The 25,471-nt window shown below is 39.9% G+C and overlaps 3 protein-coding genes across 5 annotated transcripts; 2 read left to right on the top strand and 1 right to left on the bottom strand.

Annotated features, from left to right (window-relative positions):
• Positions 1 to 10,534: 10,534 nt before the first annotated feature.
• Positions 10,535 to 12,356, bottom strand: MRPL32 (mitochondrial ribosomal protein L32). Its single transcript, XM_062569590.1, has 3 exons — positions 12,159 to 12,356; positions 11,745 to 11,926; positions 10,535 to 11,412 (listed from the first exon to the last, which is right to left on the bottom strand). Exons 1-3 carry the CDS (start codon positions 12,280 to 12,282, stop codon positions 11,158 to 11,160), a joined length of 561 nt encoding a protein of 186 aa, XP_062425574.1. The 5' UTR covers positions 12,283 to 12,356; the 3' UTR covers positions 10,535 to 11,157.
• Positions 12,357 to 12,632: 276 nt separating this feature from the next.
• PSMA2 (proteasome 20S subunit alpha 2) lies at positions 12,633 to 18,775 on the top strand. The gene is made up of 8 exons (XM_062569589.1): positions 12,633 to 12,727; positions 14,800 to 14,876; positions 15,463 to 15,595; positions 16,003 to 16,125; positions 16,538 to 16,619; positions 17,702 to 17,775; positions 18,221 to 18,278; positions 18,372 to 18,775. Exons 1-8 carry the CDS (start codon positions 12,687 to 12,689, stop codon positions 18,486 to 18,488), a joined length of 705 nt encoding a protein of 234 aa, XP_062425573.1. The 5' UTR covers positions 12,633 to 12,686; the 3' UTR covers positions 18,489 to 18,775.
• A 2,389-nt stretch (positions 18,776 to 21,164) lies between these two features.
• Positions 21,165 to 25,158, top strand: C2H7orf25 (chromosome 2 C7orf25 homolog). 3 transcript variants are annotated; one of them, XM_062567919.1, is made up of 3 exons: positions 21,165 to 21,223; positions 21,848 to 21,996; positions 23,538 to 25,158. In XM_062567919.1, the coding sequence occupies exon 3, from the start codon at positions 23,554 to 23,556 to the stop codon at positions 24,820 to 24,822; it is 1,269 nt and encodes a 422-aa protein (XP_062423903.1). In that variant the 5' UTR covers positions 21,165 to 21,223; positions 21,848 to 21,996; positions 23,538 to 23,553; the 3' UTR covers positions 24,823 to 25,158. The 3 variants fall into 3 exon arrangements, with proteins under 3 accessions (XP_062423903.1, XP_062423902.1, XP_062423901.1); XM_062567918.1 differs by lacking the exon at positions 21,165 to 21,223 and adding an exon at positions 21,359 to 21,551; XM_062567917.1 differs by lacking the exon at positions 21,165 to 21,223 and having other exon boundaries at positions 21,631 to 21,996.
• The last annotated feature ends 313 nt before the right edge of the window (positions 25,159 to 25,471 follow it).

The following is a 25,471-nucleotide window of genomic DNA, read 5'->3' as shown; positions in this document are numbered from 1 at the left end:
ATCTTTGTCCCTCTTTTTAACTCATTCCTGAGCAAATCTTCTGGGCTTCCTTATGGCTTCTCCGGGAAACTGATTGTAATTGTATGAGCTGAAAGGTCTATACCAGACCCCAAATCCATTGTAAGGTGAGGCCTCAGAAGAAGAAGGGAAGGTTTGGTTTTAGAAACTAGGGAAGAGTTAGGGTACTCCAAGTTTCAGTGGGAGCAAAGATAAAGATTTCACATGGTTGCTAAAGATGAAAAAGGGAAATCCTTAGAAAAAAGTATGGGAAGAAGTAGCATCTAAAAATGGATCAGAGATGTGGAAGTAATGAAACAAAGCTCATAGCTTCAATGAGACAAAGGAATATGGAAAGCAAGAGGGAAAATGGATTTGGGATTATATATGAAGTGGCAAAGAGGAAGTAAAATTGCACTTTTTAATGACATAATTAGCTATCTTTCTTGAGGCTTTCTTTCAGCTGTTAAATTTTGCTTATCTGCTTCCTGAATTGATCCACATTTCTCATTATTAACTAGTGACAAGGTCATCCAATTAAAAAGAATTTGCGAATGAGACAATGAAGTAATTAATTTCTCTGCTGGGGAACTTGTTTAGCCAATAACAGTTCCATATATTTTAAGGAAATTCTCCCCTACTTGGAAGAACATATGAAATATGTGTGAATAAGTAATAGGAAAAAAATCTTACCCTCCAGGAAAGTGGCGAGCTAATTAAAGAACTTCTCATACACTGATACAATATTAAAAAATAATAATTAATTACAAAATGTGGCTTTATGAAAACAGTGCATAAATAATTGCAAGGTATTGCAGCCAGATACACTAAATGGCAAGTGAATCAAAACAGTGCTGGTCATTATGTGATATAAAGTGGCACCTATTCCACAACTAACAATCCATTTTATATTTACATGACCCTAAAAGATCAAGGCACTTATCTCTACTTTCCCTATAGACTGAGTTGAGTACTAAGGCTGAGCACTCTCCAGCTGTTTATTTCCCCTCCCCCTCTATTCCTATTCCCGTACCGCTGCTTTTCTGATAATCCTCCACTGCCTCGGGAGTTCCTCTGCAGCTAAATTAAGATAGAAAGCCATAATAGTCTCAGCATAATAAGCAATGCATTACAGCTCTACTTCTACATGCTACCAGTCTTTTCCAGCTAATCAGAAATAGGAATATTTGGATACACATATTTTTAGGTGTTTCCTAGTTTTCCTCCATGAGTAAAAAGGAGGATTCCCCTTAGCATGAGCTCTCCTTTGTTATTATTAGTGTTATGTGCTGTTCCCACTCTAGCTCTGCAGCCGCAAAGCATTTTTTTGTAGGAGCTGAATTGCACAAAAGTACAACGTGCTTTTCTTTAAAGGAAAATATAGACTGGAAAAAAGAAATGAGAAAGGCTCAGCTTAAATTATTGACACAGTGTCAGCACCCTGGAAGAAAAAAGATGTTTTTGGCCTGTGAAGATTACTGGTGAGGGAACTGAGCAAGAGAGTGGAATATACTAGTAATTCATAGGCAACTGCAAGTAGAAATCTTCATGTACATTATGGCAGCATAACTCTCCAGACAAGGTACTGAGAGTCCTCCACTCTTACTGACTATCCTGCGGACTGAAAACCGACAGTAATTTGCAGGCAGTTGTTCACCAGTTCTTGAGTTTTGCCTCAGTATATTATTTTACTGGACGAAGACCCAGGAAGAGAGCAGGAATTCTGCCAATCCAAGATTTCGTAAAATGGAGGAAGCCTGAGAAGACAGCTTAACCTCTGCCCTGCATGAATTCTTTTATTCCTAAATTAGGAGTGGACTAATGCAGAATTCTTGGTATTTCAGGCCAGGAGTGAGTCAACTGAAATCATCGAACCAAGCTCATCCCAATGTAAGCTGCTTAGCAACAGTTTACACCACAGGTGAAATTATCCCCAAGGGCATATGCAGAAAATAAAAGAAAGATATTAAAAAGGCTTGGCTTTATGATATGTAAGATAGTCTTTTAAGAAATGTTTCCAACAGTTAGCATTTCCTTAAAATTTCACATGGAGGAAAAAAAAGCGATTGGGTTGTGAAATGATAAGGAATGCCAAAGCTGTATATATATTGACAGTAAAGTAGCACAGTGAAGTTTAACACAACCAGATTACACTATCAACGTCTAAATATACAAGCACTGCAGCAAGAATTGCCTCATGCATGGTGTCTGGGAAAGCCTAGTACCAGGGAAATCAGGAAAAATGGTAAGGTAGGAGTTCCTGTAGCAGGAATAGGACTAGAAGTTTCTGCTTGGCCCATCAAGCACTCCACAAACTTTTGTCATATCTGATTGATGGAAGAATTACAGTACACTCCAAATAGCTTAAATTTAAAAATCTCAGCTCTACATTCTCTCAGTAAGGACAGAAAGAATGAGTGACAGACTTAAAATAAGAGACAGGGAGAGCTGCTTCCTGCTGTGCTCTATCCTGATCTCAGCACAGATTCAAGGATCTTTACAACTTCTGTAATTCATGCCAGCTGTGGATGGTGGTGGTTTATGGGAGGAAAAGAGGAGCTGCAAGTTTCAATTGCCTTTAGCTAGGAACCGCCTCTGTTCCCTCCTGGCTCCTCAGGACCTGGAAAGGTCAGTCTATGCTTCCTTTGACCATTAGGTATGGCCAAACTTGACCTTTAATTTTTAGAAGCCACAGCAACTGACACAGTCCAAAAAAAATAGACAGACCATGCAGAGTCCCAAGTGTGCTGCAGCTGATTGCATACAATGAAGCTGAGATATGGTTTGTGCCAATTCCATGAGGCTGTGTAGTTGCTTTCTGCTTCCTAATAGTCATTTGGAATGATTATCTTCCACAACTATTCCTCAGAGACCTTCCACACAGAGCTGCTGTTAGTCCTTAACATCACAGGCCTGTGATGTAATGTTTCATGCTCTACAGAGGTGGAAGAAATGCTTTTCTGTAATGGGCACATCACAGCAAGAGGCACGGGCCCCTTCAGCCGGGGGAAGAGAAGGCTGAGGGGGAACCTTATCAATGTGTATAAGTACCTGAAGGGAGGGTGTCAAGGGGACAGGGACAAACTCTTTACAGTTGTCCCATGTGACAGGACAAGAGGTAACGGGCAAAAATTGAAGCACAGGAAGTTCCGCCTGACCGTGAGGGGGAATTTCTTCCCTGTGAGAGTGACGGAGCACTGGACCAGGTTGCCCAGAGAGGTTGTGGAGTCTCTTTCTCTGCAACCCTGTCTAACATGCTCTAGATGACCCTGCTGAGCAGAGAGGTTGGACTAGATGATCTCCAAAGGTCCCTTCCAACCTTTCTGATTCTATGATTCTATGGGTGTAAGGGGCTAAGCGTGATTATTTCTACATAGTGGACCTCTCTAGCCTTTCAGAAGCTGAAGTAGGGTTCTATAGTGCCAGTACCCAGTAGCCAATCTTTTTGAAAGGTTTTTGAAAAAAGGTTTTTGCAAGCAGCCCACATAAGGTGGACTTCTGGGTACACCTGGCTTTTCTGTTGTTTAAGCTAGTGTCTGCATGCTAGTGACCTTAAGACTGTAGATGATCCAGGAAAAAAAATCCTGACAAAGCTCTATGAGGATGTCATAAAATCAACATTACTCTCATTTCAGAGATGGAAACAGAAGCACTAAGAGATGGGGGCAATTTTCTCTGATTATTGACAGCGTACCTACTAAAGACCATGGCTTATGGTAACCACTTAAGGGAAGATGCTCAGCTGTGAAATGTTAGTGCCTGTGACTTGACTAAAGTAACTATGGATTTTACTGTTGAAATACAGGCCTGGTAGCTTACATTTTTCTTACAGCTTTTTCTGATGCTTGTACTATTAATAAGAACTACTTTTGGCCATCATTAATACTGATTGCAAACATGTAGGAGGAAATCTGTTGGGACATGAATATAATATGCACAAAGAGCTGCCTGCCTGACAATGCTCTTTAAATCTCTAAATTCAGCAAGGAACTTTCACCTTTTTATTCTTTAACTATACAGGCCAGACTTTTTATGAAAACTCAGTGAAACATATAGACAACACTTCAGAAAATTAACAAAGCTTATGTCTATGCTCTTGGGAAGATACAGTCATTGCAGTCAGGGCCATTATAACATCAACAATCATGGAATTAAATTACTTTTGATCAAGACTAGCTATTCTCAGTTGGTTCTCTGTTAGATGATATCATTGTTTATCAGATGTAAGTGACAGAATTAGGGATCCCAGCATCTGTCAAATCAGCAGGATTAGGAAGATATACTCTGGTGGCTTGAAAGTAAAGTAAATCTCTTTAATCAGAAAGAATAAAATAAAAAAAAATGATAGCAAATTCACTTCCTTCATATTTTTCAGTATTAAGTATCCCAGAGGAAAAAATTTTAATTTTCCTTGAAAAGTGATCTAAACTAAGTCTTTGCACATCAGTACTGATATTTCTGCTGCTCAATGATCTCTAGTTCTTGTGTATTTTTTTCTTAAACAATTTAACTGTTTGATTTATTTTTTCTCTTAGATGGAATGTCATATATAGTAGGTAAAGGCAGCACCTTATTTCTGGACAGAAAGAATCCAATCAGCAGAGGAGAAAGTCCTACTTCTGGGACTACACTTATTTTTAGACTCCTACATTAAAAAAAAAATCCTGAGGACAGATTCTGCCATTGTTGTTCAGCAGAGCATACTCCTCTTTTACAAATAATCCCACTGATCAGAATGAGTCTTCTCATAGGTTAAAACATTATCCTGTGGAACAGAAGTGATTGAGTCTTGTTTTTGGAAACTTCCCTCAAAAAGCAGGCTGGTTTTCTTCTCCCTTTCTCAAATGAAAGGTGAAAACAGCAGGAATCATTTAGTAATAAACCATTTTCAGCTGATCTGTAGAGCTTTGGTAAAGACCCTTATGGACCTATGACCTAACAAATGTTCCAATATACAGTATCTCTGCAGCAGTTTACTTAATCAAATTGAGAGAACTTTGCCAGAGTAAGGGCCACTGCAGGTGATAATTCTTATTACAACAAGCCTTCGCCACTGAGTGAGAGGGCAATTGTGAGGGAGTCACTTGCTCTTTTTGCACCTCAGTTTGACATCTGTCAATGGGAATAATACTATTTAATGCTGCCAATATAAATCACTAACATCAAGGTGATATATGATGCTGGAGTGGTATTTGCTCTGTCATCTATATTCAGTGTCACATGCATAGTTACTTTGCACTTTTTCACTCACTGAACAACACAGGTACCTCTCTTCCAGTGACTCCTGTTCTTATTACACAAAGAGCAACAGGATACCTCTTACTTCTACATACTTGCCAATAGCTGTACCTTCTTAATCTTCAGATCTGAATTAAGTCCCTCATTTTCCTTCTTCCATTCCCTTTTCAGTGACCTTCTGGTAATCTCTTCTGGGCAGCAGAAAAACACATGAGGAGGATTGATTTGGGGCTAGAACAAATCAGCATTATCCCCAACTCCTAAAAGATCACATTCTTTGTCCATAAATTACATTATCCAAAGGACTATGGTAGAGCTAGACTCATGGGCTTAACTATATATTGTGGTGGGAGTTGACAACTAATAGATAGGTTTAATTTTTACTTCCTTGATTTCAGTAAAAAATCCTTTCATGATTTTAAATGACTCTGCCTACAGGACCACACTTCCGTGCCATATTGCTTGCCTCTCTTTCTTACTTAGAATTGCAATTTCCCTTAAAAGATATCCCATTAAAATCAATGGCTTCTTGAAGACGGAAGTATAGTTTATTCTCTTTCAACATAGAATTAAGATATTTTTAATTGGGACAAATTCTCCTGTTTTTCCTCAGAAAAGCTTAGATGCTATCACTGATCTGATTACACCTGAGCAGGGACAGTCATAAAATTAATACGGATTTCAGAATGCAATACATTTAGAATGAACATTTCCTAGAGAACTGGTCCATATTCAATGTAGTCCCTTTAAAATCATTATTCTTTGTATTTAATATTAATCCCAGATTATAAAATAGCAAAATCCATCTTTCCAACAGCCTGCTCAAAATCCTTAGTTCTAGTGGAAATATTTCCCATAATATGCAGTAGAGCTACATTATAATGAAAACCGAGCCGTAAGCCTTACTGCTAGACAAGCCGATGAGCCTGTGTGATGGGGCTGGGAATAGAAACTGCATTAGCATACCCCAGGAATGGATGTAAAAGTTATGTCAGTAACGTAAGCAGGGCCTGACTGTCCTTCCTACAGCATGACACGCGCTGCATTTAATGTGCCTCGTTCCTCTTGAGCCTTCTGAGCTAGTTCCTGCTTTTAGGAGACATAAAGGATTAATCAAACCTATATTAAAAATATGACAGCATTTCTATATGCTTGTGCAGTGAGAAGAACAACTAAAAAGTACAATAATTTTGAAAAACATGTATAGAGAAAAGTCTGTGTCCTTTTAAGAAAGGAACAGAAAGAATCAAATGTTTGTGTATTTGGAACACAATACACAAAGCATATCTCAAGTTTTCAAAATCATAGGATTGGTTTAAAAGGTACGACATTTAAGAAAATAATAATACAGGTCTGTTTATTTGCTGCTTTATTAAAAGAACCAAAATTAAGATTTCACATGATCCAGCAGTGGGGCTTTAGAAAAATCTTTCACAATGTTTGATAAGCATGCACCTCCACAAAAGCTTTTGAGTCTTCAGACCCAAACTGCTCCATAGCAGTTTCAGTTTCAATGTTTAACCAGCAGATTTAATATGAAATCAATCCTACAGTCTTTCTTCTAAAGATGTCTATTGTCCTTAAGCAGGGGAAATTGAAAGATAGGATGCTTTAATTTCTATCAAACATTGATTGGACTCAATTTACAGCATTCATCAAAAGCATTCTGAGTTTTCTGAGTCCCTTTCTGAGTTTCTCAGTCCCTTTAGTATCCAACAGAATTCTTGCAAGTACACACCAATCTGTTATGTATTAAAAAACAACAGCAAAAACAACACAAAAACCAAACCAACCCCCCCCCTCAAAAAAAACCACTTGCATATATCCAGAATTCTTGGGTTTCAGTACTTGTCATGAAACACAACAATGCATTAAATGAAATTCTGCCTTGGATTATACTTCACTGACACAATTTCCAAGGTATATACATAGACTAGACCAAATCACATTTATTCCTGCTGCATAGCCTACTTCTTTCTCCTCTCTGTCATTGATTTTCCTCCTTTTGGACACAATTCTTAAAGTATTTGGTAAGTTAGAACGTAGGCAAATTATCTGGAAACCTAAATTTATTTACCAAGTCTCATTCATCATATTAATTATAAAATGCTTGCAGCCACATGAAGTGAAATGATTTTTGCTGGTATCCTGTTTATTTAAATACTACTTAAAAAATAAGTTCTAAAGATACAGGCACCTCTATCACACATGTGCTTTGAAAACACTTCAAAGGTTTGAAGGAACACAGGCCTTTCTACTTTACTCTGATAAAGTATTGGTTTAAACCTATTGTTTTTCTGTTCTTTCCGCTTTGTCTACCTTTTGCAAAATGGTCCTTATAACTGTACCAATTCAAGGCTGTTATACCCTGAAATTCACTGGAATGCTATCAGACCTGCTGTTTACGTGATTATGGTTGCATAAATAAAGTGTCAACTAACTAGATATACAGAATATACAAAGTAATAGAATTCACAAAGCTACCAATAAGTGAAGTACAAAAAAAGGCCCCACTGTCTTGTTAGAAAAACTGGAAAACTGATTTCAGATAATTCATCCAGTAATGAGCAGAACTAAATAAATTTATACAGAAGCCACTACATTAGTTCTGATTGAATTAAATTAGATCTATACCAAGAACTTCATATTATAGTTGATTAACTTGTGTCTTGTAACTATTATATTTTCCTTTGTACTTAGAAAATTTAGTCTATTTGCAGATCTTTCACCTACATGAATGCAAATTTCTTAAATCTGACTTTGACTGTTTTATACCTCAGTAATGGCTCTTCAGCTTTTGTTTCCACTTACCAGAAAACATACTCTTCTCTGCCACCTAGTGCTTTACAGAAGTATACTTTGTATCTACCACCAGCTCTTGCTGGCATAGCATGTTCAACAGAATAGATAAGGGTTGTGCAGAAATTTTTTATTAAAATTTGCTTAGTGGAACATATTAGGACATTACATTCTGCCTGTTTTTTTCTTATATTTGAAATAAAAAAATCCTTACAGGAGAAAAAAAAAAAACTTAATCACATAAAACATTTCTTTAATCATGAAATTTTTAGAAGAGAAAGGAATCTGTCTCTTGACAACTACTGATAGGTTTCCATAGCATCAAAACAGAAATCTCCAAGGCATAAAATTTGTTATTTATTTCTAAATGGGTTCTGGAGTACAACATTTGCAGCATCCTGCTTGTTTTTTTAATTAGTTCCAATTTACATTGTTGCAAAAAACATATATATAGACATTATTAAAATTTGTGTTCGTTTCAAAATATCTCAGAGATTTAATCTGTAAATGTAAATGCTATAAATTTTGGGGTCATAAATTTAATATGGATTGGATTCAGAAAAGATACTACTAAGGTTAGAATATCCTAATTTTGATAAAAATAATCTGGCAAAAGATTCTATTATATATAAACAGGATTCATCTCAAGTAATAGATTATGTCACAAGTTTTAGAGGCATTCTGGATTGAAGAGTTTTTGTTGTCATTGTTAATAAAGCTAAGCTATGAAAGTGAGCTTTCCTTTACTCATTCTCCTTTGAAGGAAAAGTCATTCATCTAAATGAACTTGGATGACTCTCACTGAAGATCATTTCTCCCCCAGAAAAATCTAAAAATCTGTCAGTTCTGCATAAAACTCATATTTCTCAGATGTTTCTACTTTTTCTTTTAAAGACCACAAATACCAAGCATTTTAATGACTTTTTCCCCACAATACACAGAAACCACTGTGCAACATTAGTAAGTTACTTGTCCTATTCAAGTTGCACAAGTGCAATAGTAACAGAAGCAGCAAGGCTGTGAAGTGAATTACCACCTATCTATGACTTTTCAAGTACTTTTAAATACCTAACTTCACTAATGTTTCGTAGGAATGCTGTTGTAAAGCACACTCATTGCCATATTGACACTGTAATGCAATAAAGTAACTTACTATACTGCCAATATAATTTGTTACTCCATTAGCAGAAACTACTTGTCCTCTCTCATGTTTAAAGAGGAATATTTATACTTTTTAAAAGATACCTTTGAGTCCCTCAATACTCAGCTAATTTTACTTATTTCTCTACATAACCATTGTCAAAAAACAGTAATATAAAAGTCAGCAAAAATCAACGAAGCACTGTACAACTGGACCTATAATAAGTAGGCAAGAAAAAAAAAAACAAAAAACAACAAAAAACTCTCCCTGAAATCTTCAAGGCAATGTATGTGTCTTATTGCTTTGTTAATCTCACCTCCAAAAACATCAGTCTCGTCCTATCCAGCTTTGGCAAATATAAACCTTCTAGTCTGCATCCTGCTTGACATCTTTTTGGGGCTTCATTTCTGAACAAGGAGTGAAAAACAGACAGGGACTGGGATAAATCCTGTTTAGAAACATAGAAAGGGTATCAGGATGATTGCTTAGATACTGTCAATTGAACAGCATCAACATTTATCAATATGCATTATTCCCTTAGTGGGGAATCTTACATTTCCTCTGCAGTCTAACATTCTAACATCTGTTCTTACTTCCCTACCAATTATATTTCAGAATATGGAATCCAGAATAAAGAAAGCAAAAGTGAAGAATTACAGCACATACACTATCTCCTTCCTTCAACTGGCACAATCTGAAATTGGCTGAGTCACATACAAATGAGGGCTCTTCTGAAAAGCATGGTCTGGCCTCCTCTTTTATATTCCTACTGCCTGAATTGCTGTGTTTCTGTCCCTGATATGCGCCAAGCTACTGGAAGGTATCAAATAGAAACCAGGGAGTACTTTAGTGGTGACATAGTTCTCCAAACCAGGATATCACGGGGTGGATGCACACAAGTGCCAAGGAGAACTGTAGGAAAAACATAGAGCTCAGAGCAGACTTGCATTTTTTGTCAGCAACTAGCTCTTAGACTGGCTGAGCTGAACCATTTACATATTTAAATCCCACCCTAAAATGTAAATTACTCTTAATTTTAAATGCAATGGTGCTACTCGTACAGCTAAAACGGAAGTGAAATCCACAGCTAGTAGCTCTAACTGCATCACTGAAGAGCAACAATGGACAGTAGAGGGCAGAGCAGCACTCTCTGCAAAGGACACACAAGGCAAGAAGAAAGTTATACTGCTCCTTTTGCTTTTCCAAGTGCTTGCTGATCATCCAGACTATTTAACTGGAATGGCTGCAAAGAATCAGCTTTGACCCTTACAGTGTTTACAAATTTCCAGTCATTTAATTTCAAATCATTCTTCACTGAAGAACTACAGTGCACTTTGAAAAAAAAGTCTATTCATGTCCTTTTGAGGTAAAAATCTGTTTTATACACAGACAGCAAAAAGAAGTGCTTAACACACCATCCATTAAAAAGAAACATCAGAGGAAAGAGCAACCAATGCGGCAAACACTGTTATGCTCAAAACCAGGAATATCTCAAACAGGAACACTGTGGAGAGATCCAGGCCATGGAAACTACCAGATAACTGCATCTTTTCCTATAAACATACTTTGTATCTAATCACCATTGGTCAGCAGCCAAAAAAACAGATCTCCCTCTGAATCTTTATACACTTTATATATGTGAATGTTTTATCCCTGTTAAAAAACCATTATTTACAAAAACAGCATACAACATTAACAGATATCTTATTCTGCATAGAGTAAGCAAATATCCAAACTCCAGGTAGATCCTGATTTCTCTTTAATCGTGACTGCTACGTATCACTGAGAGGCATTCATCACTGCATGCCATGGAAACAATACATGACTGCAATCCAGTACAAAATGAAATATGTTTCAAGTAGACTTCCCAAAATTTGTTAAGTTCATATCAGCATTAAGCGAATACAACAAGGAAAACAGTCCTGAAAAGCACCATCTTTCTTGCTGTAGCAACTGTTTTTGTTTACATTAGTTCTATAACATCAATTTTGAATAAACCAGGATGGACGTTTCCTGGCTCTTTCAATGATCCGCTTGCCTTCATCTTTTTCTGTGGGCTGTTCTCCATCATAAAGGACTACAGTTTCTACAGTAGGAGCATTAAATGGTCCTCCTTCCTTCTTATGTATTTCAAGCCGTATCTGTCGAGTTTCTGCTTTAACTTTTGCGTAACAATAGCCACAGAGGACATGCTTCTGTTTCAAGTGTCCACATTCAGGGCAAATATCTATGTTTCTCTAAAAAAGAAAGTGGAAAATAAGAAATTTTGTAATTTGAAATAAAAAAGAACCAACAGGAAAAGATCACAAACTACTAATAAGTGAAATACAATCAAAAATGAATTTTACTGGTACCTGTTACAATGTTTTTAGAATTACAACGTCTTCTAAACTTATTATCAACAATTTCCAAAGAGATCAGTAACATCAGTAATGACCATTAGCACAATTTTACATATTTTAGAGACTCATTTAAAAAGTATTGGAATAAATCTTACTCAAGCATGCTCACTTATTGTTAACAAGATTGCTCAAAGTGAATAAGGAAGCAATGTAAATTAGGTGATTACCTTTATTTTTATAAGCTTACTGGGATTTCTTCGCCTGCAGCGGTTCACTTCAATGGTTCGTCTTTTCTTGGGAGCAGCCATCCACAAAATGCTATCTAAGAAGCTTGGCACCTCGTTACTTTGACTAGTGCCTTCTACTGGCTCACGAAGAAAGCCTGGGACTTGGACAGCTAGTGCTGGCCCTGAAGGAAGAACGAACGAATTACATTACAAGCAACCTCCCTTTCCGCGGATATAACGCGAATCCTATTAACGCCTAGAGATAAGAGCGGCTAGCGGCAGCCCCGCTTCCCCACAGCCCCCGCGGCAGCGCGCTCTCCCGCTCGCGCCCCAGCCGTCAGCCGTTTAACGGAAGGAAAGGGCCCCGCTGCCTCAGTGCCGCCCTCCCCGGGGCGGCAGGAGGGCAGCACCTACCCCAGGGCACGCTCTGAGGCCCGGAGAAGGCCGGCAGGAGCCCGCGCTCCAGCCGCCCCCAGCACCGCTGGAGGAGAGCGCGAAGACGCGGCAGCGGAGAGGAGAAAACCACCAACGCCGCCATGTCCGCACACACAGCTCCACCGACGCCTGGGAAGAGGGAGACGCCAGCTCGCTCCCGGGGAGAGCGCTCTGGGCATGCGCTGCTGCCGCTGAGCCTGCCGGGAAACCGAGTTTCCCCCCCCCCCCAGGCATCCACAGCATAACAGGGAGAGAGCCCCGGTCTTCAAGTCCCAGCATTCCTGGCGGGAGGAAGGGGCGGAGAAGCGCTGGCTCCCAGCATGCCGCAGAGGACGCCTCTTCTCCAATCGCACCTTTCGCACAGTGCTTGTTCCCGGCATGCTCCGCTCTCCCTCTGCCAATCAGAGCCGTAGCCACCTCCCCCGCACGGAAGGGGCGGAGCAGCCGGGTCGGCCGCGCTTGCGCAGAGGGCGCTGCCGAAGGGAGTCAGAGGGGGCTTGATCCAAGATGGCGGAACGCGGTTACAGCTTCTCTCTCACGACGTTCAGGTGCGGTGGGGAGGGCGCCGCGGGCCCGGGCCCAGGCCCGCGCCCGGCCGCCATGCGAGCGGCCACACAGCGCATGTCCTCCGCGGAGCGGCCGGCTGGCCGGCGCACGGCGGGACGGAGCGGAGCCGGGACTGTGCAGAGTCATGGCGCCGCCGGTGGGCCCGCGGAGCTCGGGGGAGGGCGGCTGGGGAACAAGCTGGAGCTGAGCGGGAGCCCCGCGCCCGCCCCCACCCCGCGCCTCGCTGCGGACCCGGCCGCACCGCGGTCGGCGCTCGCACCCTCCGCCGTGAGGCGGAGTCAGTGCGGGGCCGGCGGGGGGCTGTCTGGGCCTGGGTCCCCACGCTGGCCGCGCCGCTTAGGCCGCGTCAGCACGCTCCCGCTGATAGGCTTGGGAGTGCGAAGGGCTCTTCGCGTTTATGATAGGCTTAGTTGTCTCCCCTTTCGCGCACTTCAGGCCTGGGCGGTAGCTGCATTCTTTTCTGTAGCTGCCCAGAGGCTTCTGACCTAATTGGAAATGCGTGATGGTAGCCGAACTTGACAGTTGGTACCTTGAGAACTTCCTTCAGAACTAACTTTGCAGATGTAGGAATGAGAAAGAAGCCTTTAGAAGAGTTTTGAATGGTCTTGTTTCCCCTTTCACTGCACTTTGCAGGCAATATACTTCTTGCACTTTCTTTCACGGATGGCCAAAGTGTTGTGAGACGATCGTATGCACATAATAAGCTGTTGGACTGGTGTGTATTGAAACGTTGGTCTAATAAATGCGTTTCAGGGAAATCCAGAGAAAAAGAAATTATTTTGCATTGTTTTTCAATAAAGCTCTTAAACTCTCCGTGATTATACCATAAATCTGCAGAAAGAGAAACTGAAAGCAAGAGTCTCTGTGTTGCTTTTGGTAAAGTACCCACTTAGTCTTGGAGGAGAGTAGTGCTGTGTAGTTGCAAAATAGCTCACTAAAGTCTTGTTGTTAAGCCAATAAAGCATTTTTTCAATCTAAAACCAGGAAAAGAATCTTTGTAATGGATGGATGCAGGTAAACGTACACGCTGTACTCAAGTGAGTTTAATTCTTTGCTAGCTTTTGGAAGTAGTTTTCTAATAGAGTTACAAGGGTTTTTTGTATTTTACAGAAGCACTTCAGGCCCTTAATCTTAAAAGCTATTTGATTTTATACTTGTGTAGAAGAAAATACAAGTAGTTGTGTTTTCTCTCTTTCATCTTTTCCTTATGTTGAGCATTTTTTATTTTTGTATATTTTTCTTTTAAAGCATTTTGCTAATGTTCTTATATTTTAGTTGCTGGCACAGGAAACTATGTTGTTCTGGTTTGTTGGTATTCTGTAATGGAGGTGTTAAAATTCTTACTTTGTTATCTAAGTTTACTTAATGTATGAAAAAATGTAATAATTATTGCTTGCTTTGTTCTGTAGTTCTTTTTTGTTCTTTTACTTCTGTATTTGCTAAAACCAGGGTGCCTAAAATATAGCCCAGAGAATAGATCCCACTTCTCAAAATTGTCATACATGTGACTTGCTCCATGCTGTCCTCTTCCTTGGAGATTGAAATTGGACCTCGGTCTGGATGAGCTATTTTGACAGCCTACTATCAGTTTTGATGATTCTGCATTCATTACCAGTATGATGTGGATTATTTAAAGAAAATGCAGGGGTATCTGGAGAGTGAAACCTGCTCTGTGTTATGTCATTGACCTTATGGGTGCTCATCAGTTGAGAATAATAGCTGTTTTGCTCATATTTTTAAAGATTGAACATCCCTGTCTTGAAACCTTTTGCAAACCATGTGTATAATTTCATTTAAGTACATAAATTTGGGAGCATTTTGTTATGTTTGCCAGAAATTCATGACCCGCTCTGAAGTTTCCGCACTGAGTGGAAAGCTCGTTTAAAGTCTTACGAGTTGGAGAAGGAACTTGTCCTCCTTCAACCTGCATCCCAATTCCTACTCCTTATCCAAGGCACGTTAGCTTGCATCAGGCATGTAGGCAAGTTAGTATCAGTAAACACTTGAGTACATTGAAATTACTTTGTGGCTTATTTTATGTTTTTCTTTTTAGTCCTTCTGGAAAACTTGTTCAGATTGAATATGCTTTGGCTGCAGTTGCTGCAGGAGCTCCATCGGTTGGAATTAAAGGTATGTTCAGAGTTACTTTAGTGAAAGATTCAGGAGTCTGAGTATCAGTTGAGAGAACTAAAATAGTTTGAACTACTTACTGAGTATTTCTTCACCCGGTCTTCTATTCTGTATTTTGTTCTTTCTCAGTGTTTTTTCACATATTGTAGTGGGTTTAATATTGTCTCTTTTTCTGCAACTCTCTAAGTTTTAGGAAGGGAGTATAGCTCTTTTCCTAGGGTAATTTTGGAGACACACAACTGGTAGAACTAATCTCTAATTTTGAGTCTTCCTGTTCCTTAAGTAAATGACTGCAGCTTTGTGTCCATATATATGGAAATTACACATAGTACACAAAGATATTTAACTGATCAATTATTAATATATGCTTTAGAATCTTTAAAATGGTGTTATAAGAGCAGTGCGTTTATTTAAAACGAGAGGTGATGTGCTGGGTGAGGATCACCATTTAACATCATTGTAAACCTGAAGAGTCTTTTCTAAAAGGGAGAAATAAAATTCTTTTTATTCTAACAAACCTATTCTGTGTTTCAACTTATTCTGATAACCTTATTTTAAATATGAAAAAAATCTTGTTCTTTTCCAGCTGCAAATGGAGTGGTGCTGGCAACTGAGAAGAAGCAGAAATCCATCCTTTATGATGAAAGGAGTGTCCATAAAGTAGAACCAATTACCAAACATATAGGTTTAGTGTATAGTGGTATGGGTCCAGATTACAGGTATTGAATAGTTATGCTTTGTCATCATTTTGACATGTTTTCATTCAAGAAGTGTGAAGAAACTGATAAATATAGCAGCTAGTTATTTCTTTTTAAGTGTATGGCATAATAATATGTTGTTATGATGTATATGTTGTCAGTATATTAAATTCATGTTCTAAGTTTTTCTTGACATACTCAAGACTTTAGCAAATATATCTAAAAAATGAATAGCAAATGAACAGCAATTGGCTTGGTTTCCGTTTGTCTAAGTGCTTCAGAGATTATTGAATTGATAAGGATATCCTAGTAAAATATGTTTTGTTAAGTTACTGTTATACCAGATACATAATTCCTTACCATAGTGTTTATTGTAATGAATTTTCAGTACTGTTTTTTTTTTAATAATAATTTGCCTTTGTTTTTAGGGTACTTGTGCACAGAGCTCGGAAGCTGGCCCAGCAATATTACTTGGTTTATCATGAGCCCATTCCAACAGCTCAGCTAGTACAGAGAATTGCTTCTGTGATGCAGGAATATACGCAATCTGGGTATGCAGTTTTCAAAAGTCTGAAGGTGCTTAGAAAGATTGTGTTGCTTAAATATAAGGTACAACTATTACCCAGTGATTAAAACTTTTTAGTCAAAAGGCTAAAGTATTAACCTCTCTTAATGGAGAATGCCCACAGAAAGTGGACCAGTGAAAGGACTGCTATCTGGCAGTGGGTGAAACGCACTGTTAATATCTTGGAGTGTAAGGGGGAACATATTGGAGAAGCCATCATACTTTTGTTTTTGTACTGTTGGTTGAGTAGTCATTCCTATTTGCAGCTCTGGGCTGTTGGGAGGCCTTTGGGGAAGATTAACGCATCGGAATAATTCAGTCAGTTTTGGTGTTCACTGAATAAATTTTGGAACTGTTTCAATATCAGATTTTTTTTTTTTTTTTTTTTTTTTTTGTAGTGGTGTTCGACCATTTGGTGTATCACTGCTAATATGTGGTTGGAATGAAGGGCGGCCGTACTTATTTCAGTCGGATCCATCGGTAAGTATTCTGCATCTGAAAATTCTACTGTTTTTATAAAACACCTAAAACTTTATACACACCCATGAAAGACTTTGTGATGAGCAGCTACAACAAAAGATCCATTAACCTTAAGTCAGAATGATCCAGTTCCAGTGGGCATTGGGAGCAAGTCTGGATATTTGACTGCTGTGCCTGGGAGGTGGGAAGCACCTGCTAATTCTGTGCCTATGTGTTTCTGGATTGCTTTTGAGGGGCAGCAATTGTTGCAAGAGATCACCACTCCTTTTCATCCATTTCCACCTACTTGGTAGTAACAGGAAGAGTGTAGCATTATGCAGCAGGATAGATACTTAACTGTTTGTGCTACTCAGATAGTGTTCCCTAAGTTGGGTAGAAATCACGCAATAATCAATTTCATTATGAAACACAATGCACCTACTTTGTTGTTTAATGATCATAGTGGTGAATTTGAGTGGGTTGGTTTGCTGTAGTAGTATTGCACATTTAATAAAATCTACCTTTCCATTCCTATATTAGTTGTAATACTTTTCATCAAATAACGAATTAGTTGCTGTAATGGTTCTTGGTAAACTTCAGAAATTGTTTTTACTACCAGATGTTCATATGTAAAAAGCTAAATGAAAATGCCTTCTGAAAGGCATCCTGATTGATGCATAGAACTATTGATGGTCTTCACCTCAGAATAAGACGGATGGCTAAATAGCCTATTAGTAGCTAAAATAATGCACTGATTTGTAACAGAAAGAAAAATACGTGGAGTGTATTCTAGACTTCAAGAAAGAACGAACAGTATTTATTCTGGAAGGTAAAAATAGGATTTCTGTTTAAGGAATCTCAAATTAGAAACATGCTAATGACTTACTAAATTCATCTTTCAAAGTAGTAGGAAGATGAAAACAGTGGAGTCGTACAAATGTTTTTTGGCTTTTCTCAATATTTGTTTACATGTCTAATCAGTCTGTGACCCAAAATAGTTCATATGGTCTCAAGATACTCAGTATTTTCATGATTACTTTTGTACTTAAACAAATGTTTGACCAAGTTACGCAGAACAATTCAATATATTGTTGCTTTTACAGGGAGCTTACTTTGCATGGAAAGCAACAGCAATGGGAAAAAATTATGTTAATGGGAAGACATTCCTTGAGAAAAGGTAACGTGTTTAATACAGGTCTGAACCAATAGTTCATTTGTTCATGTTCCATATACAATAGCCAGACAAAACTGCATACTTCTAAATTATCAGAACAAAGTTTTAAAATACTTAAACAAGGAAGCTGGAAGCATTAACGTGCATAGGAAATTTGCATTGCTTAAAAGAAACTCCGACTTTTGTATTCATGGAGAGTTATCTCAGTGCAGTACACTGTATTCAACATATATTTGCAGGTATTTTGTTCTAGACAATGTCAGTAGGAAAAGTAGTGAAATACTTATAATATTTACAAATAATATTTTTGAATATTAATGTAGCAATGCTTAGCAGTGATTTTTAGGAAAAACAGAATTTTAGCACTGCTTGTGGTTTGAGACTTTAAGATTATTATGGTTTAGAAGGATCTATTTTGTTAAGCTAAAACGTGATATTCTGCTTACAGATACAATGAAGATTTGGAACTTGAAGATGCCATTCACACAGCTATTTTAACACTAAAGGTTAGCAAAATATTTATGTGAGTTTCTTACTGTCATTAACATGACAGTAAGAGATCATTAATACAGTTCACTGAAACCTATTTTCTTTAATAGGAAAGCTTTGAAGGGCAGATGACAGAAGACAACATTGAAGTTGGCATCTGTAATGAAGCTGGGTTTAGAAGGCTCACTCCAACTGAGGTTAAGGACTACTTGGCGGCAATAGCCTAGTAGAAATCAAGCAAGACTGTGTGAATTTACACAGATCTTTTTAATTTTGGCTACTTCAATGTTTTTGTTTGCAGTTTTTGCATACTTATTTCTACCTGGTTTGTCTGACAGATTTTTTAAATATCATGGGTGCAAATGGAGAAGTCCTAATATTGTAATACATGGAATCTTACTACAAGTAATTCTTTCCCTTGATACATGGAATCTTTGTACACAAAATACTGTACAAAATATAAAGTTATAATGAAAGCTTATAAAGGCTAAAGAATAAAGTTTGAAGGACACTGTTTTGGGGGAAGATGTCTGTGTGTCTTTTTAATTGTAGCCTGTTTATCTACATAAAGTTGAGATTTCAGTATCTTTATGGTTGAGGATACAAAACTTTCCTCATACTGCTCAGTCTTAGTGAACTGATATTAGACGTTCTGTTAAAGAATCTTTAAATTATGAATAGACAAGATTTTTTTTCTCCTGCAATTTTGTTTAAATGTTATTTAAATAAATTCCAAAAATGGGCTACTCTGTAAGCTCTTATTAAAAAGCAGAATGGAGTCATTGATCTGGGATATAAACTGTGATTTACTTCAGCTCTTCTCTTGAAGCTCAAGAGCTGGAGTCTTAGACTTTGTGTCTGCAAACAGTATGTGTTTTCTGTTACTTGGGTGATTTTCATTGCCCTGGGAATGTTTTTGTTCGGTTGTTTTTTTCCCTAGCTCTGAAATACTGTTAGAATAATGGAAACAACATAAATTCCTCCTGGCTGAAAACCAAATGCATTTATCCGCATTGGTAAAAGTCAAGAGGATGTGCAAAGCAAAATGAGTATATTCAATGCAATGATTTTATCTGTTGAATTATGCTGAAGTATTTACCTAACTTGAAAGGTGCAATAATGTAAAGAGCACTCAGTGTATACATCACAATTTCTACAGGTGCAGAATTAGATCCTTGAATATAATTGTGTGTATGTATAGGTATATCTTTTTGTGTGTTTAATGTCTTTAAGGTTATGTAGAAACACAAGACTTACTACAAAAGAAACTGAAGAACTGGGAGATACATATATATATATATATGTGCGTGTGTGTGTATATATACACATACTTTTTGTTATCAGAAATAATCTGGTCTGAAGCTATTTAAGTTATTATTTGCAGATTTTTGATATATTTTTTGAAGCAGTCTGTTTAAATTTTGATAATGAAATAGAAAGTGGGAGCAGTAGCCAGATCACTTTGCTTGTATGTAAGGATGAGCAGGTATGATAGCAGCCTGGTAGTTTAAATGATAGCTGACAAAACCAATAAAGAAAATACAGATTATGAGTTAGTATGCATAAAATGACATATAAGCTTAAATGATCTGTTCTTTCCTAAGCCTGTCTGCTGATGCTGTTTTGTTATCATTAGGCAAATAAGCATTTCTGAAGTGTGACATGAATGGAGTTTTATTTCATAATGCCAGAAATAAAAGCTATATCCAGATGATTCTTTAAGACTCACTTCAGATCGCTTTTCAGTATTTTACTCCGAGAAACAATCTCTGCTCTGCTTCTTCTTGTAGTGAGAATGAACAACTAGGAACTGAAAATGAAGGCTTTAGATAGTTATCTAGATTTTCAGAATCATTCAGAAAAGCAGGATGCACCTTGAATATTTCCACATATTTAGTACATTTTTATGATCTACAAATATTAAAAATTCTCTGTAGAATTTTACTTATTTTGTGGGTGATGTAGAGAAGTGAAATACGGTTATCTCCCAGCTTTGACCTTGATTTAATGATTTGAACGTAACTGTTCTGTATGTTTTACTAGGACTATTGTGCTCCAAGGAGGAAAGTTTTTTTTTTTTTTTTTTTTTTTTTTTTTTTTTTTTTTTTTTTTTCAGGTATTGATAATGTTGAGGGCTGCTTTTGCCCACTTCTCCACACCCCACTACAGTGAAGACAGACAGACGCTACCACATCTGCCATATTCTCACTAAGCTGTAGACTTCGGGAATGTTGGTGGTTTTAATTCCCACTATTAAGTGCCAGTATCATAAATGGGTAGCAGTGTGAAGTTAGGGTGCAAGTCAGCTGTTCTGCATGTCCTCTTATACCCAGTTACCTTATTCAGTGTTCTTTAGAAACGTAAATTATTTGAAATATTAAAATAGCGTGTGGTGTGATTATTATCAAATGATGGCACCTTTTTCTCAAGGACAAGAAGTGTGCCCTGAAAAAGAGCAGAACAGCATCGCCAGCCTGTCGCAGCGCCACGTGGTCTGCTTTAAAAATACAAAAAACCTTCCAAATGGTGAACAGCGCAGAACTCGACTCTCTGTCTTATTTCTTCAGGTTTTCTCCCCAAGCTATGAACTGGGAGCCCCAGCCGTCATCACGAACGGAACAATTAAATATTGATGTAGAAACAGGAGGAGGGTAGGTCAGCGCTGCGGCCTAATGCGGTTTGTCAGGGGGCTCGCTGTGGCGAGGCACCAAGCAGGAAGCCAGCGTACATCTTTTCCCGTTCTAGCTCCCCGAAGTTTAAGAAAACGCAACGCCAATTTGGCGATTTAATTAAATCAAGACTTTCGGGGATGAAATACGTAGGTTTGGGGAGGCGGGGAGGCAGGGCGCCGGGGCGAGGCGAGGCGAGGCGGGCGCCCGCGGCTGTCCCCGCCCGGCGGCCCGGGGGAGGCGCAGCGGGCCGCGCCGGGCCGCCTCCTGCCGCCGCCCGTTGGTGCCGGCGCGTGAGTAGCGGTGGCAGCGGGCGGGGGGAGCCGCCCGCCGCCGCCGCCCTGTTTCGGGGAGGCACCCCGGGGGCGCAAAGGGAGCGAGCGGGGAGGCGGGACCCCCGTTAGCGGCTTGGGCGTGGGGGGGGGGAAGGGAAGCTGGGCCACTTCCCTCTCTGCCGCCTGCCGAGTCCCTCCGGGAGCGGGGCGCGGCCGCCGGCGCTGCCCCGGAGCGGCGGGGTCTGAGGCCGGGGTCGGGCGCCGCCGAGAGGGGCCGGGGGGCAGCGCTGAGGGCGCTCTGCCCTCACTCAAGATGGCGCCGCGCCCGCCCCGGCGCCGCTGCCACGTGCGTGGGGCGGAGGCGCGAGCGGGGCGGGGGGGAGAGGGGAGGATCCCGAGAGCGCCCTCAAATGGCGGCGCGTCGCGAGGGGGGTGACATGGCTGCCCCGGACATCTCGGGGGGCGAGGGAGCCTCCTGATGAGCAGTTAGACCCGGGAAAGCCCCTCTCAGTGCTTTATTTAAAAGCCACGCTTTGTGGAAAGTTTTCTGTTTAAGGAATAGTTCTTCTTTTGACATAATGGTAATAAAACCGGCTCGTGTTTGTAATGATTTTCCTGGAAAAACTGTACCTTGTGTTTCAGGTTTGCTTTCCTTTAAAAGCTGCTGGTGAGCCTCACCTCATTCACCTCGTGCAACTGAGACCGCAGCAATGGGAGATCCTGAGGGATCTTGGGGGGCTTTTCCTCGTTACTAGTGAGAATAAGCACGTGGCAGCGGTTTCCTGTCTCAGGTAAACACATACCAGACAAACCTTTCTAGAAATATAAAACTGATGGAGGCTTGTGGCAGAGTGGCCTTTGTGTCAGTGATTTTTTGGCTCTATAGAAGAGCTGTGGAGAGCAAAAGAAGAATGAGGAAAAGTTGCAGAAGGACCAGCTGCATTTCACTTTTCTGTCAGTGCTCGGAAGCCTGATGTATGTCAGACTGCCTTCCCGGCAGAGTGTCATTTACCGAGGGGTCCTAAAAGTCCTGCTGGCCTGGTGAGGGTTTCGGGGGGGAGGGCTGATTTCATTGGCCTCTCCTGAGCTTGAAGAATCAGTAGTATTTGTTGGAATACGTTAAGCCTTTTTGCTGAGAAGACAAGGAAGATTTTGGTAAAGTTAAACATTGTTGGAGCCAGTAAAACTTAGTACTCTCAGTACTAAGTGAAAGCGCAACCACTGCTGTGTGGTTTCAGCTACCTGATAAATCTAGGTGCAGAAGTTGTACTGGCAGAACTTTTTATAATACCTAGGCTTTAAAATACTGTTGCTCAGTTTCAGCTGGAACCTTCCTTATCCTGCTCTTTAATACCAATTTAGTTCAATTAATGTGCAGTTTAGGTAAAAATTGCAGCACACATATAAAGTGAGATTAATTCATTTTGACTCCCAATTGCAAGTATTCATAGTGGCTAGTGTACTGTGATATTGGTACCATACTTAAAAATGGCATTTTCTGCTGTGATATTTAGTACTACATTCTTCAAAGACAGCCCCTGTTTAATTAAGTAATTCCTGTTGTATTTCCCTCAGGGAGACTTACTAAGTAAAGTGGATGGAGAGGAGTGCACTTACATGGTGCCATACATCATACAAGTGGACTTGTATGAGCCAGACAACAAGAAATCTTCTGTTTCCTTCTGGATCTAGAATTATAAATTATAGTCTGTCATGATGCTATGCAATGCTGAAACTTTGCCAGAGCATTGGTATGAGTCTATTCATTGGATCCTGCAGAGTTACTTGGAAGCTGCAGGAGGACAGGGCTGTGCTACTCAAATTGTAAAATACAGTGGGTTTCCCGAATGCTTTGTTTAGAATAGTTGCTGGGAGCCAGACTTCACAGTTTTTATGTAAGCATGTGTAGTAGCTTTCACTCTGTAGTGGTAAGCCTGGTGGGGGAGAGAGGCAAGATTTGCTTGTGATGTAACAGGATTTCTAATTTTGCTCTGGATGGCAACTTTTGCAAATGAACTTGGAGAACTGTGATCTCTTTAGTGACTAGCTCTGTTAAGGGCTCTGATGTGGAGAAAAAAACCTTGCAAGGTTTCTATGGAGATTTGAATACTATTGGATCTTCCAAGGCTTTATGTTGGATCTCCAAAGATATTAAAAAGGATATCAAACGCTTTGTGAGTGGTGATGAGGTTCCTGGTGCCCATGCTTTACAATACCTCTATCTTGTACAAAGTCTGCTGCAAAGCTCTGTGTGTTGTTGCAAAACCTGTTTTTGACTGTCTTTATTGTTAACCATGTAGTAACAGTCTTTTCTTCTGCTTTCATCTGATAGGAATAATGTTTCCAACATGTCTGTGCAATCTCTGCTTTGTGAAAGAATTGCTGTTGCCAAAGAATTAATCAAGAGAGCTGAAACCCTTTGCAAGTCCCAGAAAGGGAATATGCAAGGTGGGGCAAAGCTATGCAGCAAACTGAAGGCTGAGTTAAATTTCTTAAACAAGGTGGAGGCAGGGAAAGTGGCTATCAAAGAATCCCATCTGCAGAGTACCAACCTTACCCACCTCCAAGCCATTATTCAGTCAGCAGAGAACCTGGAGGATGTTGTTAGTGTCCTCCATGTTTTTGCTTATGAAGATAAGTTTGGTGACAAACAGACACTGGTGGTAGATGTTGTTGCAAATGGAGGTCACACGTGGGTGAAGGCCATTGGTCGGAAGGCTGAGGCCCTGCATAACATCTGGCTGGGAAGAGGGCAATATGGTGACAAAAGCATCATTGAGCAGGCAGAGGACTTCCTACAAGCAAGCTGTCAGCAGCCAGTGGAGTACAGCAATCCCCACATAATCTTTGCATTCTACAACAGTGTGTCCAGTCCTATGGCAGAGAGGCTCAAGGAGATGGGAATATCTGTACGAGGAGACATTGTTGCTGTGAACTCAGTGGTAGAACCATCTATAGAAAACCAACACCGAAGTGCCAGCGAATCAGATGAAGAAGGCCCTGAACTCCTGCAGGTGACCAGAGTAGACCGGGAGAATTTAGTGGCCAGTGTTGCTTTTCCCACCCAGATCAAAGTGAATGTGTGCAATAGAGTTAACTTGGACATCACTACCTTAATTACCTACGTCTCTGCTCTGAGCTATGGTGGCTGCTACTTCATCTTCAAGGAAAAAGTGCTAACGGAACAAGCGGCTCAGGAGAGGAGGGAGAGAGTTCTGCCTCGGTTGGATGAGTTCATGGCGGGGAAAGACCTCTTTGCCTGTGAGTCTGCTGTCAGAGATTTTCAGTCCATCTTGCAAACCCTGGGAGGACCTGGGGAGAAAGAACGAGCTGCGTTGCTCATTGAAAGAATTAATGTGGTGCCAGATCAACCATCTGACCGTGCCTTGAGGCTAGTGGCAAGTTCAAAAATCAACAGCCGTTCTCTAACCATCTTTGGGACAGGAGACTCTCTAAAAGCCATCACCATGACCGCAAATAGTGGTTTTGTGAGGGCAGCGGCTAACCAAGGTGTCAAGTTCAGTGTTTTTATCCATCAGCCAAGAGCATTGACAGAAAGCAAAGAATCTGTTGCTACACCTGTCCCAAAGAGCCGCCCACCAGATAATGGACTCTAAGTCATTAAGTGAGTTAGTCATTGAAATAATCTGTTTTGGAGGATGAGTTTTTCCTCTTGTGGCAGATGCTGCAATGGAGGTTTTTGGAGGAATGCAAGAGTCATAACAATACTTGTGTGTGTGTGTGTGTGTGTGTATCAGTGAAAAGAGTAACTGTAGCAGTGGAAGAGTTACTCTAGGGACTTGAAATATCTTTATTCAATTTTTTCTTTTTTTTTGTTCAGCTGACCTGCAGTAATTTATTCACCAAGGTAATAAATTTTCAGTGAAAATTGTTAACTGTCTTACAGTATATAAATTGTATGCATCCCTATTAAAGTGTTCAGTTGAAGCACAGTTGTCCTTGCCCTTTGTCATTTTTGTCCTCTTCACAGGAATTAAAGTCACCTTCTTAAATGAACTCCAAACTGCACTTCTTTGAAACTTGAATCCTTCTTTCACCTGTCCTATTCAACAGAGTTCTCTGTTTATTCAGAGATACCTCATGTAGAGATCTGTGCCTTATTGAGTGTATAGTTTTCATGAAGGTGTGACTAGTAGCCAAGATTAGAAACCGACTTAGGCCTTCCTTTTCCTTTTACTCAAAAGAGCCTCTCTGTTTAGTACATTAGATTGTATTGGGCAACAACTTTAAAATCTCTAGAGAAAT

Source organism: Rhea pennata, chromosome 2, assembly GCF_028389875.1.
Source record: "Rhea pennata isolate bPtePen1 chromosome 2, bPtePen1.pri, whole genome shotgun sequence".
In the NCBI taxonomy this organism is placed as follows: domain Eukaryota; kingdom Metazoa; phylum Chordata; class Aves; order Rheiformes; family Rheidae; genus Rhea; species Rhea pennata.
This window is presented reverse-complemented; position numbering and strand designations above follow the sequence as displayed.

What these genes read in the sequence shown, in the direction of transcription:
- MRPL32 (XM_062569590.1), bottom strand. Translation starts at nt 12,282, where the DNA reads ATGGCGGCGTTGGTGGTTTTCTCCTCTCCGCTGCCGCGTCTTCGCGCT. An exon ending in GCCTCAGAGCGTGCCCTGGG is followed by an intron (nt 11,927 to 12,158) that starts GTAGGTGCTGCC and finishes TTCTTCCTTCAG; the next exon opens with GGCCAGCACTAGCTGTCCAA. An exon ending in GTAAGCTTATAAAAATAAAG is followed by an intron (nt 11,413 to 11,744) that starts GTAATCACCTAA and finishes TTTCTTTTTTAG; the next exon opens with AGAAACATAGATATTTGCCC.
- PSMA2 (XM_062569589.1), top strand. Translation starts at nt 12,687, where the DNA reads ATGGCGGAACGCGGTTACAGCTTCTCTCTCACGACGTTCAG. An exon ending in CAGGAATATACGCAATCTGG is followed by an intron (nt 16,126 to 16,537) that starts GTATGCAGTTTT and finishes TTTTTTTTGTAG; the next exon opens with TGGTGTTCGACCATTTGGTG. An exon ending in AAGACATTCCTTGAGAAAAG is followed by an intron (nt 17,776 to 18,220) that starts GTAACGTGTTTA and finishes TTCTGCTTACAG; the next exon opens with ATACAATGAAGATTTGGAAC.
- C2H7orf25 (XM_062567917.1), top strand. Translation starts at nt 21,812, where the DNA reads ATGATTTTCCTGGAAAAACTGTACCTTGTGTTTCAGGTTTGCTTTCCT. An exon ending in GCAGCGGTTTCCTGTCTCAG is followed by an intron (nt 21,997 to 23,537) that starts GTAAACACATAC and finishes TTCATCTGATAG; the next exon opens with GAATAATGTTTCCAACATGT.